Here is an 18119-nt window from a genome sequence, read left to right on the forward strand (position 1 = left end):
GGAATTTTAATTTGAATCGTTTAATTTTGTTGAATAAATCTTTTTTTTTTAATTTGATTTATGTACTTTATGCTAGAGCTTTTATCATGTATTAGTGGCTTTTTAAACCTTTTAATGTAAGTTTTATTGCATAATAATAATAATAATAAATGTTGCAGTGGAATTTAAATTTTTTGTGAGAAACTTTTGTTACTTATAGGAAGTCAAAATTAGTGAGAATATTTGCAGCATGTGCATAATTTTACAATCAGTCTAGAAAGAAATTGTTCTGTTTCAAAAAGAAAACAGAAATGCTTGTTGCATTGGGTCTGGGCTCTTTGTTTGGAGCTTTTATTGGCGGGCTTTAAAAGCCTTTTATTATTATTATTATTTATTTGTAATCTTATAAAAAAATTAATTTATATCATAATTTTTGAAATTTAATAAAATTCATATTTTAATCTCTAACATTTAATGAGAAATAATTTAATTTTTAATATTTTATTATATTTAATAAAACAATCATTCCATTAAAATTTAATAACAATTTAATCATTCAAAATTTATTTTTTATAATAATTTAATCAATTTAATTTTAATAATTTAAAAAATTTAATATCGATAATTTTAATATTTATAATAATTTAATCTCTTTAATTTGATTTGGCTTATTTATTTGATAATTAATTTAACAAAATAATTATTTTATTAATAAAATAAAATTTTAAATACTAAATTATTTAGTATTACAAAAATAGAGATAATTAAATTTTAAGGACAATAATGTAAATTATTAAAAAAAAAAATCATGCTCACGTATCTACAAGACTAAATGCACACCAACTTACTAAAACATCTTCCATATTTGAAAATTTTGCCAATTTCTAAATCTTTACTTCATCTTTTTGAAAGTGACGATGGAAAGGGTGTTGATTTGCGTTCATTCTTGGAAATCATTTTCATGGTACTTGTTTTAGTATATTCTTAATTTTGAGATCCACAATGTATTGAACTTTTAAAAAATTGAATGGAGTTTAGGGAAATGCTATTGAGACATCCTATGAATGGTAAGGAACCGATTGAGATCGTCATAATCATTTTCATTACTAAACTTTGAGATTCACAATATATTGAACTTTTAAAAAATTGAAAAGAGTTTAGAAAAATGCTATTGAGATCCTGCGAGTGCTATTGAGATTGTTGTCATAATCACTTTCGTCCTGTAAAGAATGGAGATCATAGTGAAAATTGTTCTATTAAGGAAAGGGAAAAGTCGGATTCAATCATGGTCCAATGGCACGATTCAAGGCTATCAATGGTGATTGGGTAGCCCAGCTACTGAGCTACAACTATTGACCCCAACTATTGACCCAATTGATTGATTTCTTATAACTCTTTATTAAATAAGGGCAAGAAGCCCAACTGCAACAAAGTGAATCGGAATGTAAATGGGTAGGATGTCTTCAAAAATTAAATTATTCAATTTGAATTTAATTTATATTAGTAATATTTAAATTTATTTTAAATTTATTTTAAATTTATTTAAAAATTAATTTAAATTATTAAAATTTATTTCAAACTCAATTATTATTATTTAAATAAAATTTAAATTCATTTAATTTTATATATTTTAATTAATAATTTATATAAAAATATTTGTATTAATAATTTTCATTTAAAAAATTTAATATTTCTAAAAAATATTTAAATTTTAATTTTTAAATAAAAATATATAAAAAAATTATAAATATTATATAAAATATATTTTTTATATCAAATTAATTATTTATATAAACGGACTTAAATAGTAGATACATAAGATTCGAATTCGATTCGAATTCACAACGGATATTATTCTTTAAATTTGAGTCCATCTTAAATTCAATTATAACTATTTAAATCTATTTTATTAAAATTCGGTCGGATCAAATATTCAAAAATATTTGATTCGGTACCTTTCTAAATTTAAACATTAACGTCTATAATAACAGAAAAAAAGAGTTGTATTTGCACATCCAATGGTATGCTTGAAGAAAATGCATAAGAAGTTAAGGAAATGACAAAAATGAAAGCAGACAAGGTCACTAATTACAGTCTGGAATTGTCTAAGGTTAGAGCCAATCCTGTATCCATCGCCAGAACACCTCAACTTATCAAAACTTAGACGGAACAAATTTTGGTGGCTAATTTTATCTTCTCATCCAACCCTTTGCTTTGCATCCCCATCTAATTTGCGTACATATGCTACTCATACGTATGCTATTTCGTTTGCTGCAAGTCATTCTCTCTCTATGTCTTCTGCTCACCGCCAATCTCAATCATTTGTGGTCTCTATTATAGCAGTATATATATTTAAAAAATAAAAACAATACCCAAATATATCTGTTGAAAATTGTGAATCTAATACAATTGCTTTACTTTTCCAGAACATTTGAAATAAAGTTCACTATGTGATGATGATCCTATTATTAAGCAAACTTTTCCTGATGATATGTTTATATATTTTTAAAAGGCTAACCAATCAGCGATCAATGATGTGAAGAAAGAGTATTGTGTTGGTCTGAAATTGGATCACTACAAAAAAAAATGCACACAAAATAAGTAAATCATGTGGCTCAAATAAACAAATGAGATTTAGGTGACACATGGACTGTATGGTTTTCACCAAAAAAGCAACTGGAAAATGACCATACAGTTTCAATTGGAGAGTTGTGCACCCGACCTTATGAATCCTCTTGAGTTTCTGGGCTGATTTTTAAATTATGAATGAAGTTGAGGCCATGTCCTTGGGATTGCAAGGCTTTGGCTTTCCGGAGGTAAGGCTTTTTGTAGCTTGTTGTGGTGTGTGGTGTGACAGAAGAAAGGACAAAATATTGGGATGTTGTCTTGAAGCGGCAAGGGGAGAGGGAGGACTTTTGTGTTGGGGAACAATTGTGGACAGATTCTCTTCTATGTTATGGTTTGGGTTTGGAGATTCCTATGGATTTCAAATGAATAGGCACATACATCAATATTTATAAAACAATGTCATTTGCTAGAATCATGGTCTAATCAGTTTGTCTGAAATTACAATAAAACCACAATCAATTGTGTGGATGCGTATGAACTCAAAAACATTTGTCTGGATAACTCCACCACCGGCAAATTCCAACAATAGTGAAGCGCATTTGGACGATAATATGACAGAAATAATCTGTCTCATGTTTATTTTCATTGAAAATTTATTTTTTATTATTATTTTGATTAAATATTTATATTTTAGTTTAAAACTAAGTGAACAGATAATATATATGTCTATAAAGAATTATTATTGGTACATTTAGGTAAGATAGACATTTCTAATTTCTTTATTTTCTCTACCAAATTTTGACCTAAAAGTTGAAGAAAAATAAAAGGTTTTTGTCTATTGCTTTAAGAAATAGTATGGATTTCAACAAGTCAAAAACTCTAAAATTTAGCTTTGCATCAAACAAGACTCCCCCACAAAGAAACGAAAAAAAAAAATAAAAAAATTCAAATATAAGTTAAACTTTACTAAAATAAATATATATTATTAAAATAACGGACATATAAATTTTATTATAAATATTGTTAGAGTTATTTTACATAAAATCAAATTTACAGTAATTATACATTTTTCATATGCCATAATTTTTATTGTTATTTTTAATTTTTTTTATTTATTCTCTATCATAATTTTTATTTATTTTATTTTTCATATATATTAAAAAATAATTTTTTATTAATGTTTAAATATATTAAATTTTATTAAATATTAAAAAATATTTTAAAAAATTATTTAAAAATAACAATAAATAAGATTATAATAATTAATTTATGTATTATTATAATTTAAAATAATAATAATAATTTTGAGATAGTGAAAAAAATTATAAAATAGAATGAGTGTAATTTATTTAGGTAGGAATTAAAATTCAAAACAAATGTTAATAGCTTCTGATTGGCGCCAAGTTGTCAAAAATGGAGGGCTACCGAAAAACTAAATGAACAAAAGGGTAATTAAGTAAATTCGAAAATACAAAAAATCTCAACGACTAGATCCCAAAGCCAATCCCTTCCCTCAAACAAGGAACGGCATACAAAATTACGTTGCAAAATTTACATTAATAATTAAACATAAATATTCCCAAAATTCCAAAAAAACAAGAAAAAAAAAAATAAAGGAAAAAAAACCCCAAGGCCAAGAGCTCCACTTCCATTTTCGTCGTCGTCCTCCTCATCCACCATTAGCACCATCGCCGAGACCTCCTTTAGCCAATAAACATAAAGCAGAACAAACTGCATGTCCATGACTCTCATGTTTCGGAAATGACCCGAACCCGGTTCTTCCGGAGCCGGACTACCGAATCCGACGAGGACACTGTGCCAACCACCACACGCAGTGGTGGAGGAGGAACTGCCATGAGAATTATAGTACCGTTACAAGGCGTGGTTCAAGGCAGAGGTGGCCTTTTCTTCGGCTCAGTGATACCTTGTGCTCTTTTCTACTTCTTTCAGCTCTATTTAAAACGCAACCGTAATGACCAGGCTGACTCAGATGATTCTAATTCCCAGAATCAATCGGCACCATCTCGGTCGGGGTCGGAAGGGCAGCTGACGGAACTTTCTGGGTTTTCTCGGTCTACTTCTCGGAATCTCATCTCGCCCAAAAGTCCAAGCGGAAAGGCTTATGTGTCAAGTAGGGCCATTGGGGTAGTGAGGTGTGGGGATTCGCCTGACTATGTTGGATTGAGGAAGGTCATGGAGGACCCGTATGAAGAGACGGGTAACCCGAACGGGGTTATTCAACTCGGTCTGGCCGAGAACAAGGTAAGTTTAGCTTATGTTTGGCCTTGAGTGTGTGTTGTTTTATTCGTTTTGTTTGTGTTATGATGCTATGTTTATGCCCTTTTTGTTTATTTTCTTCTGGGATGCGTGTAGTTAACATTGGATTTGGTGGAAGAGTGGCTTGTCGAGAATGCAAGGGCAGCAATATTGGGTGGTGGAGGAGAGGAGTTGAATGTTAGTGGGATTGCTACTTACCAGCCTGCTGATGGATTACCCGAGTTAAAAATGGTAATTACTAACTCATTTCTGATTTTTTTATTAACTGTAATGTGTTTCTAAGATAGTCCGTTTCAGTTGATTTATAACATGTTGTGTTTTCCTGTGAAAAGATTCCACTTATATATTCACCGGAATTCAGCAAGGAATTGTTTTTTCTTTCTTAGATATTTACTTTGTCAAATTGGAAAGACTGAATTACTTCAATATCATTTTTAAGCTTGCAGCTGCTCTAGTGTTCTTGTAGAAATATCAATTGAATAATCTTTTCTATACAGTCAATCAATTGAAGAATTAACTGTTTATATAGTCAATCTTTGTTTTTTTTTCCCCTTAATGAATGAAGTTTGTGATACTTTTTGTGCCCTCGTGTTAAATCAAATTGTTCATGGATTTATGCACAAACACAATAGGATACTAAATCCTGACCGGTTATCATGTCCTATGCAAGCTCTCTATCTGTAAAAATCATCCTTCCGTTATGGACAAGTGAGATGAGTTGTTGGTGTAAATGTTTAATGGCACCACATGGAGAAAGGAGAAGTTAACAATTGAAGGAAAGGACTTCATTATACAAAATTCATGAACAATGAAACCATCCGTTGTATGTGACTTAGGTAACTGGCTGCATGTTGTTAAAAAGATAAACGTTTGCCGCATGAAATGTGATTTAGAGGGTATGTATCCAGAAGAAGTCTATAATTTGGTTGACCATTAGCATAGGGTGAATTATCCAGTTACTTGGATAAATGTGTTAAGGTTACCTTATTGCAGATTACTTGTGCAAGCGTAACCACTAAATATTGGTTGCTTTCCTTAGTGCTATTAGTGTTCACTGTTTACAATTTATGTGGAGTTGGATGTTTCTTGAGCCTTACCACCTCCTATCCCTCTCCCTCTTGTGCATGTGCTGCAGCACACAAGGTGTGCAATCAAACTACAAGTCTTACCTGTGACTGTTGGGATCCTTGCTTTATGTCAGTTATAATTGCTGGTTGGACATTAATCAAATGCTTTAGGCATTTACATATAGATATAGTATTAAATGTTTAAATTGCAGTGGTTTCACTATAATGGGCTGGGAGTCTTGCTTTCTTGCACATGATTGGTATTTGTTTCTAGTCTTTTCTAAATGCACTTGCCCTGCAGGCTGTGGCAGGATTTATGTCTAAAATCTTGGAAAATGCAGTTTCCTTCAATCCCTCACAGATAGTGTTGACAGCAGGTGTGACTCCTGCAATTGAGATGCTCATCTTCTGTCTAGCAGATGCTGGAAATGCATTTCTTGTTCCAACACCATATTACCCAGGGTAATTGTTGATTTGTCTATTTCTGAAGTACGTTCAAGTAGCCTGCTATCCTGTGAGAAATTGAAGTTCAAACGCAATATGCAGGTTTGATAGGGATGTAAAATGGCGAACCGGGGTGGAGATAATACCTGTTCCCTGTCGTAGTACTGACAACTTCAGTTTAAGTATAACAGCACTTGATCGAGCATTCAACCAAGCAAAGAAACGTGGCCTCAAAGTTCGTGGGATGATAATTTCAAACCCATCAAATCCTGTGGGCAATCTGCTTAACAGGGAAACACTTTATAGCCTTCTGAACTTTGCCAGGGAGAAGAACATCCATATAGTGTCTAATGAAATATATGCTAGATCCACTCATGGATGTGAAGAGTTTGTTAGCATGGCAGAACTCATTGATTTAGAAGATTCAGACCAGGACAGAGTGCATATAGTATATGGTCTATCAAAAGATCTGTCTCTGCCAGGTTTCAGGGTGGGCGTTATTTACTCCTCCAATGAGAATGTGTTGGCTGCTGCTAAGAAGTTAACAAGGTTCTCATCCATTTCAGCTCCTACCCAGCGTCTACTTATCTCCATGCTGTCGGATATGAAATTTGTTCAAAATTTCATTCAGGTTAATAGGGAGAGGCTGCAAAAGATGCATGTTAAATTTGCATTGGGATTGAAGCAACTGGGCATAAAGTGCACAAAAGGCAATGGAGGTTTCTACTGTTGGGCTGATATGAGTGGGTTAATAAGCTCTTACAGTGAGAAGGGGGAGCTTGAGCTATGGGAAAAATTGTTGAATACAGCTAGGCTCAATGCAACTCCTGGTTCTTCTTGTCATTGTATTGAACCTGGATGGTTCAGATTCTGTTTTGCCACATTGTCTGAAAGAGACATACCTGTAGTTATGGACAGAATTCAGAAAATTGCTGAAACATGTAAATTTGGCAGTTGAATTGTTGAGTTCATTTGACAGTTAAATTGCACATAGATTTTTTTGGGTGTAGACAAGTTTCTTGCAGTAGCTTGTTTAATAATGGCCATGAACAATGGAAGTATATAGAAGATTCCTTGACAATGAGAGTGTGGTATTTTTCTTTTGCAAACCATTTGATGCTGAAGACAAATAATGTTCATATTTCTTTCTCCTCTTAATTTTGGATATTTAAGACTGAAATGGACCGTATTCCATAATTACTAGCAGATAAAAGCAATTAAACGATGCAAATGTGAAAGATCTCATCAGGTTGTTACTTCTGGGTGCGTAGAATGGAATCCTATAACTTTATCCTGTATAGAATTAAAAGAGCTTGCCCTCTTTAATCTGTGGATTGCAATGAAATTGCTTAGGGGGAAAAATAAGTAAATAAATAAATAAAAACAAAGAAAGAAAAGAGCATCCTCTGTGTCATACACTCTTAAGATTTCACCTTCTATGTGACGCAGAAACCACAAAAACTTAAGTTAATTTATTTCCAAAAAAAAAAAAAAACAAATATTTGTCAGCATATGAAATACAATAAATGAATGATTTTATTGAAAAAGGTTACAAATGGTAGGAACAATTTAATAATTGTAATTCCAAAAATGAATAGAAAAGAATGATTTTCTATTTTCCCTAATATGCGACAAGATTGTCTCTGCACAGTCTAACTCGCCAACCTTCCAACTAGAGTAGTTCTTTTGACTGAAACCGACACATGGTTAACTGAACTGATGAGCCAAAAAACACCCTCTAAAGGACTTTGATGCTGACTATGATGATTCCACTCCAGACCTTATGGATTCGAGGACTTGAACAACCTCAGCCATGCTTGGTCTTCTTGAAGGAACCTCAGATGTACAAATCAATCCTAGTTTCATAACCTGAATCAACTCATTCTCTGAAAAACCTCGTAAACCTCTGTCAAAGCAATCTGAAGCTGAGCCTGTCTCTAATAAACGATGAACATATTCACACAAAACAACTACCTCATTTGCTGATGGACTCTCTACTGGTTTCCTCCCTGTAACTAGCTCCAAAAGAATCACTCCAAAGCTGTACACATCACATTTCTCACTCAATCTTAGACTTTGAGCCAACTCTGGCGCAACATACCCTACTGCATTATGGAATTTGGTTAAACCATAGTTGTCCAAAATGGGCAGCAGCTTCCCTAACCCATAATCAGATAACTTGGCTTCATAATTTTCATCTAAGAGTATGTTAGTAGATTTGATGTTGAGATGGAGTATTGGCGGCCTACAATCATGGTGAAGGAAAGAAAGTGCCCTTGCTGTTCCAAGGGCAATCTGAAACCTCCTAGACCAGTACAATTCCGGATTTCCGACACTAGTACTGGTGCCTGGATAATCAAGTCCATGTAGATTATCATATAGATTACCATTCGAAACAAATTCATACAAAATTAGCTGCATTGTTGAGGACCAGTAATAACCTTGAAAAGCAACCAAATTTGGATGTGAAAGGTTACCTAACCGTCCGATTTCTTGCTCAAATTCATCTTGACTTCTGATCCTACCTAGAGTCTCAAGCTTCTTCACTGCAATTGAGATCCCACCTTCAAAGTTAGTTTTATAGACGGTTCCAATTGATCCACTACCAACCAAACATTCCTTGTCGAGCAAAGCTTTGGTTCCAGCTTCCCAGTCTTCATATCTTGAGGGTAAAGTCTTGCTGAACAGAACCAACTTCCCAATAATAACAGTGGAATCTGTCGAACCCATTGGTGTGCTCTCGACAACCATTGTTTCGTCCTCCATTTTCTTACCTCTTGCTCTAATGTTCATGAATGAAACCACGCAGACCCCAGTAAGGATCAATGCAGCAGCAACAATTGCTACAATTACAGAGTTGCTAAGCACCTTGTTTTTCTTGGATTTTGGATTTATGACGGTGCCCGAGCATGAAATGTCCAAAGGGGGACCACAGAGCCCAGAATTATTAAGGAATGCAGATGGACCAAAAGCCTGGATTTTTGGTATCGAAGGAATTGGACCATAGAGGCTGTTGGATGACAGATTAAAAGATGTTAAGTTTGTCAAATTTTCAAGGGAAGATGGGATTGTCCCAGAAATATTATTTTGTGAGAGGTCAAGGACTAGGAGGTTTGTCAAGTTTCCTACAGTCTCAGGTATGCTACCATTAAGTTGGTTTCGATGCAGGTCAAGAACTTCTAAGAAAGTCATATTGTAAAGGGTATTGGGAATTTCTCCATCTAAATCATTACCAGATAGATCCCTGCACCAACATCAAATACATGTAAGTTTGGATCAAAAGAATGCAGATAAAATCTAAAAGACAGCAAGATGGTTACTAGACTCACAGCTCACGAAGGTACTTGCAATTGCTTATATCTTTAGGAATTTCGCCTGTAAGTTGAAGATTGTGCAAATCCAAGACCAGAAGCAGCTCTACGCCTCCAAATCCAGCAGGGATAGTCCCATCAATGGAATTAACTCCCAAATTAAGCACCCAAAGTTTTTCCAGTGCAGCAATCCCGCCTGGAATACTCCCATTCAGCCTGTTAAATCCCAAGTTGAGAACTTTAAGGATTTTGCAGTTTGTAATGCTTAATGGGATCTCTCCATCCAAATCATTACGCGAAGCATCGAAGATTTCCAGTCCTTCGCTACAGGTTCCTATATCAGGAATCTCTCCATGAAACCCATTATACGATATATTGAAATAACTCAGGTTTTGGAATCCAAGGACCCCAAATGGTGCCAACCCGGAAAACATATTGCTGCCAAGATCCAAAAAACTCAATGCTTGGCATCTTGAAATCTGCTCCTGCACACTCCCTCTTAACATATTGCTACTCAAAGACATAAACTTTAACGAAGGAATATCACAAATTTGAGAAGGCAATTCACCGCTGAGATTGTTGAAAGAGAAATCAAACCCTTCAAGCTTAGTGCAATTCACGATTGAAATCGGAATTGTACCGGAAAGACTGTTATGCGAAAGAGAAACGAACTTGGTCTTGTAACAAAACTTGAACAAGGCTGATGGAACATCTCCACTATAACCATTCCTGGACAAATCAAGAAACCTAATACTGGGCAAGTCACCGATGAATTCTGGGATTGACCCAGACAGCGCATTAGAACTCAAATTTATCTTCCACAATGTGCTTAGCTCCGCATATTCTTGTGGGACATTACCCGAAAATCGATTGCCAAACAATGTCAAAATTCTCAAAGATCTCAAACCTGATAATGCCGGTGACAAAGTTCCAGATAGGTTGGTCTTCCATAAGACAATTCTCTCCACAAATCCCAGCGAATTGCAGAACACGCCACTGTATTCACAAGGATTGCCACTTGGAACCCAGGTAGCCAAGCTATTATATGGGTCAATGGTGATGTTTGCCTTGAACTGCAGCAAGATCTCTCGCTCCGAAGCTGGGGAAACAGTACAAATGAATCCAAGAAAGCAAGAAATCGAGAGCAAAAGAGCATGAGAGACACAACACTGATAAAAGCTTCTCATGCTCACTGCACAAAGTGTTCATAAATGGATCTATCCGTTTGGCATTATTGATGCTAGATCGAATTAAAAGAGACTTCAGGAGGTTGCCTTGCTGCTTTACTGGAACTGATCCTTAGAGTTTTCATAGTAAGAAACACAAAATCACAATCATAACCAAGTAGCAGCATTTTTCAACAGAGCCACAGATATCACTGAAAATGAAGAAAGGTCGTAAATTGGGAACACATTTGCACGAAAAAAAAAAAAGTAAAAACCCTTGAGTTTAATGGACACAGAAAGAAAGATCTTTGGGGGATTTTACTTTTCTGGGGTAGAGTAAAGAAATGAAATTGAGGGAACAGAGAAGCATAGGAAGTGATGGAATGAAAATGGTGATGGTGGAGGATGAGGAATGGAAGTGGTGACAGACAGTACCTTGGCTGGAAAGGAAGCAGGTGAGCCAATTTAATAACCTGCTTAAAAAAGTCCCTCTATATACACTGCTCCGGATGCCAAGAAGGCCAACAGAAAATGAACCACGTGCATGTCCATTTCTCTCTCGCTCTTTCTCTTCATAATAATTAAAAGAAAAACTGACATTAATGTAATGCAATTATCAAGAATTAAGAAAGAAACCTCTAATCTGTCTTGTTCACTGACCAGCGTAAGCCAGTGAGTATCGTAATGCATTTATTCTCTCTCACCAACCAGACCACATTGGTCTCCACCTCAGCATAATCGCGCGAGAGAGAGTGTGTAGAAGGGGAAGAAAGATGTAGGAGAGAAGAAGAGTCCTATGTGGGTTGGCTTTTGTCTGTCTTGTTGACGAGTCCTTGGGCTGCTTTTTGCTAGGGGCATGGCATCCAATTGAAGTTTCTTTGTAATTTGTAGCCGTTTTGAGAGCGACTTCGAGAGGACATGCGTTGGTTTCTTTATTAATTTTATATATCAATTAATTATTTATATAAATACCCTATAAATAAAATTTAAATCCACAGTTTATCTTATTTTTTAAATTTAAATTCATTCCAAATTAAATTATAATTATTCCAATTTATCTTATCATAGTTCAATCAGTACTCGAAATCATATTCTAGGTGTGATGTCTATTATCTAATTTTTATTATTGATTTATTAAACAGGTGTTAAAAAAATAAAGAGAAAAAAAAAACCTTTTTTACCAAAAATACAGTGGTTCCATACACAGTGATTCCAGCTGGAGGAGCGAATCCTCTCCACTTCTGAAAAAGCAGCGCAATATTTGGATATGTCTTCTCTTGTGTGATATTTGCTGCTATTTATTTTTTAATTTTTATTTGAGTTTTAGTTTTTTAACATGGTTTTTAAGGGAAATTGTTGAAGAGAGATTTGCAATTTGTGAGATTAAAATTTTTTAATTATGAGGATGGAGTTCTATTTTAATAAAATTTATTTTGATTTTTAATAATCCATCAAATTATTAATTTCCATCAATTGTACAATCACTATTACACTAAAACAGGGAATACATTTGGTTAAGTAATGTAAAGAAAAAGGAAGTAAATGGGCTTAAATAGAAAGCAAGTGGTCCTACGCAGTCTTCACAACCATAAATGGCCGTTGATCATCAAACAAGGACCGATCATCTTGATTCTTTATCATCTACACTGGTCCCACTTAATGCCGTGTTTGGTCGGATCCATAAATAAGCAAAGGAAGACTCCTTAAATGCATTCAAGCAACGGTGAGCATTGGTGGTCCCCCAAACACCCAATCACAACCTTCCTCTTTAATTTGCCACATCAACGTCAATGCTGCTGCGACACACTTAATTTCGGCTACAGAGACAGCCCATTTCTCAACCGCACTTGATGAGCGTGTACATGCCACATCTGATGCATGTGCGCGCGTGTAGTGAACGGGAGCGGATTATGAGCTAAAACAATTTTTCTTTGTTTTTTTTTTTTTTTTTTTAAAATGAAATGGCAATTTGAATTAATTGAGTGGCCAGCACTACACCCAGTGAATTTTGAGCCATACCTTTTTGTCTGGGACTCGAGAGGTTTGCCAATGTACATATGCATACGTTGTAGTCTGAAATCAGAAATTGTAGGTAAGACAACAAGTAACAACAAGTACAAAGCAACACTCTTATTATATATGTCAATGGAGGTGAGATTCTTTTTTTCAGACCTGGTATTTCCAAATGGAACTATTATATTTATTGTTTTAATTAATTTTATATAATAAAACATTTGATAAAGTAATTATGAAAATACTTCATTCTATTATTCAAAAAGTACTTATTATAAAAGAGCAATTAACAAAATTAAAAATGTTAGACAATTACATTCAAGTGAAAGACTAGCTAGTATTCCTCTTACATTAATTTTAGTTAAAAACCATTAAATATTCATTTTTATATAAAGAAAAAGCTCCCCTAGTCTTAAACTAACATGCTCCTTTCCACATATGAAGACTGCTCAATGCAATATAATTTTCATTGACAGATTCATCAGAGGATTTTGGGAAGTGAAGGATAGTGGCAAACCATATGTTAATTTTTGAAACTAACCACAGAAAAGTGACCTATCAGACAAGTAAAGTTGTTCAGGGCCTCATCCGTTCTATGTGGGCTGACATCTAGCAAAGGTTTAACAATGGCAAGAGTACAAGCTCAGCAGAGATTTGAGAATAATACTTGAAAATAGTATTTCACTACACAAGTCAATAACACTATATATATAAATTTCATTTACAAGCAACAACTTCGGCACATCCAATTTAACCTTTTCAAGGCAGGTACTTCAATCATATACAAATAAGTAACAATTGAAAGAAATGGAGACCTCAAAAAGTGAAAAGTGATAAATGTGAAAAAAAAAAAAAAAAAAGAATGAACAAGATGGGTGTAAAGTCTATATGATGTTAGACGTTCCTTCTCTTCACCAACGTCTGCATAGCATCATTGAAATTGTCATGCAATACCACCTTCAATGGATGAAGTTGTTCAATAAAATAAAACTTCATCTGCTCCATCATGCTTAAACACGCAATTCTGAAAATTCCAGGATAGCGCATAGCATTTCCCTGTCTCAAACTATATTTCAGAACCTATGCCAGTAGTGGTTCGTCTTGCAATACTTTGAGCCGCCTCTTTGCAAATATTGTAAAGATAATAGTGGTGACTACTGTTGCACAGAATCCAATGACATTGAAAACAATTTGTGGAGCTGAAAGGGAGTGCCCCTCGTTTGAAGCATCTGCCAATGTCTCTATAAGGATACCACTGCAATAAATCAAAGTATATGATTTCAGGAACAAATAATATATGTGTAGTTTTTGCTTAAGAATCATATTCAACAATCAATGTCAGGTAAGTTGATGGAATTTCAACCAATGATTGACAAGAAAAGAAACTGGAAAGGAAAATGGGGTAGCTGCTGACTGAATAGTTTGTGCATTCAGAAGAAAATGAGAGGGAGATTCCGACAATCAAATGATCCATGTGTTACCCAAACTTCGCTCTCAAACATATTACTGTGAAAATTACTAGTGTTGGATGTGCACGTGAATGCCAAGCCTAAGTTGTCTGGGAAAGTTATCTAGGCCAAAGTAGGCTTTACAGTTGGATTGAAGCATGTAATCTCAGGAAAGGAAAAGATGAAGAAAATGGAAGAAACTAGGAGTGTACAATCCATCGTTTTGGTTCCAAATAGAATCAGACCAATTATTTTGATTCAGTATGGTTTTGAAGTTCCAAAATTTTCTCTAGTTATCCAGATTTTTTCTTGTTTTCCTGCATTTTATCTCAAGCCAAACATGATGTTTTGTTCTTTGTCTCATTTTCTTGCATTTTCTCTCATGCCAAACACATCAAAAGGAGAAATAAGTGCATATAAATATCATTATAACAAGGAAACCAAAATAATGCAAAAACTAAACCCAAACAGAACATAAATCCCAAAACGACAGAAGAGAGGGGGAGAGACTAGAGAGGCCTTCGAATGCAATACAGAAATAAACCCAAACAAAGACAGAAGAGTAGTCCTTTGTCAAATATGAGAATAAAAGCACAAACACAAGAATCTGTGACTCAGAAGGCATCAGTGTGACTCAGATCTAAGAAGGATGGGATTGAAAAGTTGGGTTCCTCAGGGTTGAAGAAACGGGGAGAAGAAGTTGGGTTCTGTGGTCACCAGATGAAAAGATATGATATGATGATCACAAGGCAAGAACCTCACATCTATAAGAAGTCGATTGATGGAGTGCACTCATCATCTGAGGAAGTTAAGAATGGCAGACATAGGTTCAAGGGTTTTTCAAATGACATTAGGGTATTGTCTTCCACAATCCATTCTTCTGATACACCTTAAAGTCACTAACTGGAGTTACCCTGGTGTTGTGTGGTTTAAATTTTGAGTCTAGACTTGGTAACTAACTATCTATCATTTCCTAAGTTGTTTTAATTACGAGAGGGCAAAGCATAATACCAAACAAGATAATACACAACAAAGTTTCAACATGCACAATTGCATTTTTAAATGAATTCATATGACAAGGAATGCCTATCTGACAGAACCCATGCTCTTTTATTCAAAAACAATATGGTTGCTGAATATGTGTCCATAATGACTGATGCTCAACTCAAACATGAGCAATATAACTGCACAGTTCAAGTAAATCATAACCATAGAAAAATACACCCATCCAATCCTCCTCATCTCCCAGAAGGGACTTATAGTTTTTCCCAGGAAAAAAGTGACAAGTCAGTAAATGTGTTAAAAAACCTAGGAATTTTGCACGAATTATATTGAAGAGCATTACAGACCTATTATGGTAGAATCCTATGAGGCATACATAGAAACACATGCAAGTTTCTTTGGCAAAAAAGCACTTGATAGAGTCAGAGTTCTTACGTGTAGATTGCAACAAAAATCTCTGGCACCAATCCTACTAATGATCCTAAGATGTAAGGACCATACTTAACATTTGTGGCAACAGCACAATAGTTGTATAAAATATATGGAAATGGAGATATCCTGATTAATGTTACAGCTCGAAACTGATGAAACCAGTTTCCTTCACCAGCTGCTCTCAAAACAGCAGCTTTCTTTGGATATTTTTCTAACCACCCCTGCATCAAGAATTTAGGAAATACATTAGGCACAGAAAGTTTACAGAAGGTGTAAATAATTAAAAATTCATACTTGAATTTTATGAAGGAACAGTGAGCCAATGAAATACGGAAGTGATACGCCCACAGCTGCTGCAGATATAATTAATAGAAATCCAAAGCCATAACCAAATGTCATCCCAGCTACCCACATAGAAGGTGTAGATGGCAAAAGTAGGGTGGGGAACAATGCCACAGAAGCAAAGAGCAGAACTGCCAGAACTGGAGTGCTAAATGTTGTTGTCTCCCAATTAATGATAGGAATGAGCTCCTGAAAAATTATTAGTCAAAAATCGACCAGCTTTAGATATGCATGAATATGCCACAAATGATGTGAAGCTTCTAGCATCTTTTGCTGGTTTTAGATTGATGCACGCATCCTAACCAATATAATCATGCTTACATCCTATAGTCTATGCATCTATGACGGATCATAAGGGCATAAGGAAATAAAGCACCAGAAAAAGGCCTAAGATCATAAATTTGGAAAAGAAGACCTGAAGCAATGTATATAGACTGGTTTAAAAGAACTGACAATCTTTAGGCTACAATTCCAAGACGTAACTAAGCATATCCAGTAATACAACATAGATCAAAATAACAACTATTAGATGCAATTTTCAAAATAAAAGTCCCTGTGAATATCAATAGTCTCAATTGCACAATACAATGCCCTTAGGTATTAGACACAGAAACTGAAACTCTAACAAAGATAAAAATAAAATAAGAAAAAAATAAAATAAAAATAACAACATCAACCACAATTAAACAAATCTCAAAACTGAGAATGTCCTAACTGAACCCTAAGCATATAAGTAAATCAATCATATAACCAAATTTATCCATAAAGGCTTTTGGGAGAACACTGACCAGCATAAGAAACTACGAAGGCAAACATACAAATTAAAGCCACAGCACATACATAGAATGTATAAATACAAACTATGAAAGCATACAACATACATTTTCACTGGAAATTTTAATTAAGAAAACAACCGTCATTTCCAATTATAAAACAACTCAGTGAGACTCGTAATAAAAGGCATGCGAAATCAGCTCATACAAGATCCGCATAATACAATTACATGGAAAAAAAAAATCCAATGACAAGTAGTAGTAGCCTTGTTTGATAATTTTATGGGAACAAGCTATCACCAGGAATAACCTCCAACATAAGAAACTGGAATAAGATTGGCTAAATTAAAAAGAAAAACCATACCATTGATGCAAAACACCATCAACAGTCCTAGAAACATGTTAATTAAAGCATTACGAAATCTCAATCAATAAACCCAAACCATCTACACGTTACCAAAATCATGAAATTTCATAAAGTAAAATAATCTTATCCATGAGAAAGTCCCTACCCATTTCCCAGAAAGCACCGACTAGCATATGACAAAACCAAAAATCACCATGACAAGCACAATCAACGAACTCATAAAAAACAGGCATCATTTCAATTACAAAAAGCATAACAAACAAATTAATGATTGAAAGTAACCTTGTCCATGAAATATGGACCAATCCATTTGAGGAAAACAGCAGCCAACAATCCCAAACAAGTAAACAATACAGCCAACTTGACCCAATACCATACAACGGACCCTCTCCATCTCCAGAGACAGAAGCTAGACCCTTCTGTTGCCGCAATAACCCCACATTCCTCCACCTCGCAATCTCTCAAATTGACAAACTCCCCTTTGCTATCACCCTCATCATCACTATGAGCCTCCACTCTAGTCCTCAGCTGTGGCACCACCCTGTCATCCTCGTAATAAGTCATCTTTATCAAAACAAAAACCCTGATAAAATATAAGCGAAATAAAGTTAATTCTCCGTTTGGTTCATGAGAAAACCAGATGTCGGACAATCTCAACTTGTAGTCATTGTGGGAAAGAAAGAGGATGAATGAATCGAAGACTGGTAGATGAAAAACAGACGATCAATGAACAGTTTAGATTTTAGAAACCCGATGCAATCGATTATAGAAAAGCAGAGATTTCTGTTTCGTGAAATTCTTATTTAATTGGCTAATAAATATTCTCAACTTAATATTGCTCTAATTCTTATTTACCTCTCTGCCACGTTAAACGGCGACGTGTCGGTCCCTTTGCATCGTTATTACTTAGTTTTTGCAGCCAGACGGTGA

General features: G+C 34.6%; 3 protein-coding genes across 3 annotated transcripts; 1 reads left to right on the forward strand and 2 right to left on the reverse strand.

Moving 5' to 3' along the window:
* The first annotated feature begins 4116 nt into the window (after positions 1 to 4116).
* On the forward strand, positions 4117 to 7344 carry LOC110609340 (probable aminotransferase ACS10). The gene is made up of 4 exons (XM_043953939.1): positions 4117 to 4809; positions 4921 to 5055; positions 6193 to 6353; positions 6438 to 7344. Exons 1-4 carry the CDS (start codon positions 4309 to 4311, stop codon positions 7291 to 7293), a joined length of 1653 nt encoding a protein of 550 aa, XP_043809874.1. The 5' UTR covers positions 4117 to 4308; the 3' UTR covers positions 7294 to 7344.
* A 509-nt stretch (positions 7345 to 7853) lies between these two features.
* On the reverse strand, positions 7854 to 11640 carry LOC110609341 (probable LRR receptor-like serine/threonine-protein kinase At1g12460). The gene is made up of 2 exons (XM_021748858.2): positions 9665 to 11640; positions 7854 to 9579 (listed from the first exon to the last, which is right to left on the reverse strand). Exons 1-2 carry the CDS (start codon positions 10831 to 10833, stop codon positions 8094 to 8096), a joined length of 2655 nt encoding a protein of 884 aa, XP_021604550.2. The 5' UTR covers positions 10834 to 11640; the 3' UTR covers positions 7854 to 8093.
* A 2027-nt stretch (positions 11641 to 13667) lies between these two features.
* Positions 13668 to 17996, reverse strand: LOC110604999 (transmembrane protein 64). The gene is made up of 4 exons (XM_021743288.2): positions 17472 to 17996; positions 16002 to 16238; positions 15711 to 15928; positions 13668 to 14080 (listed from the first exon to the last, which is right to left on the reverse strand). Exons 1-4 carry the CDS (start codon positions 17751 to 17753, stop codon positions 13906 to 13908), a joined length of 912 nt encoding a protein of 303 aa, XP_021598980.1. The 5' UTR covers positions 17754 to 17996; the 3' UTR covers positions 13668 to 13905.
* Between the last annotated feature and the right edge of the window lie 123 nt (positions 17997 to 18119).

Source organism: Manihot esculenta, chromosome 2, assembly GCF_001659605.2.
Source record: "Manihot esculenta cultivar AM560-2 chromosome 2, M.esculenta_v8, whole genome shotgun sequence".
NCBI classification, from domain to species: domain Eukaryota; kingdom Viridiplantae; phylum Streptophyta; class Magnoliopsida; order Malpighiales; family Euphorbiaceae; genus Manihot; species Manihot esculenta.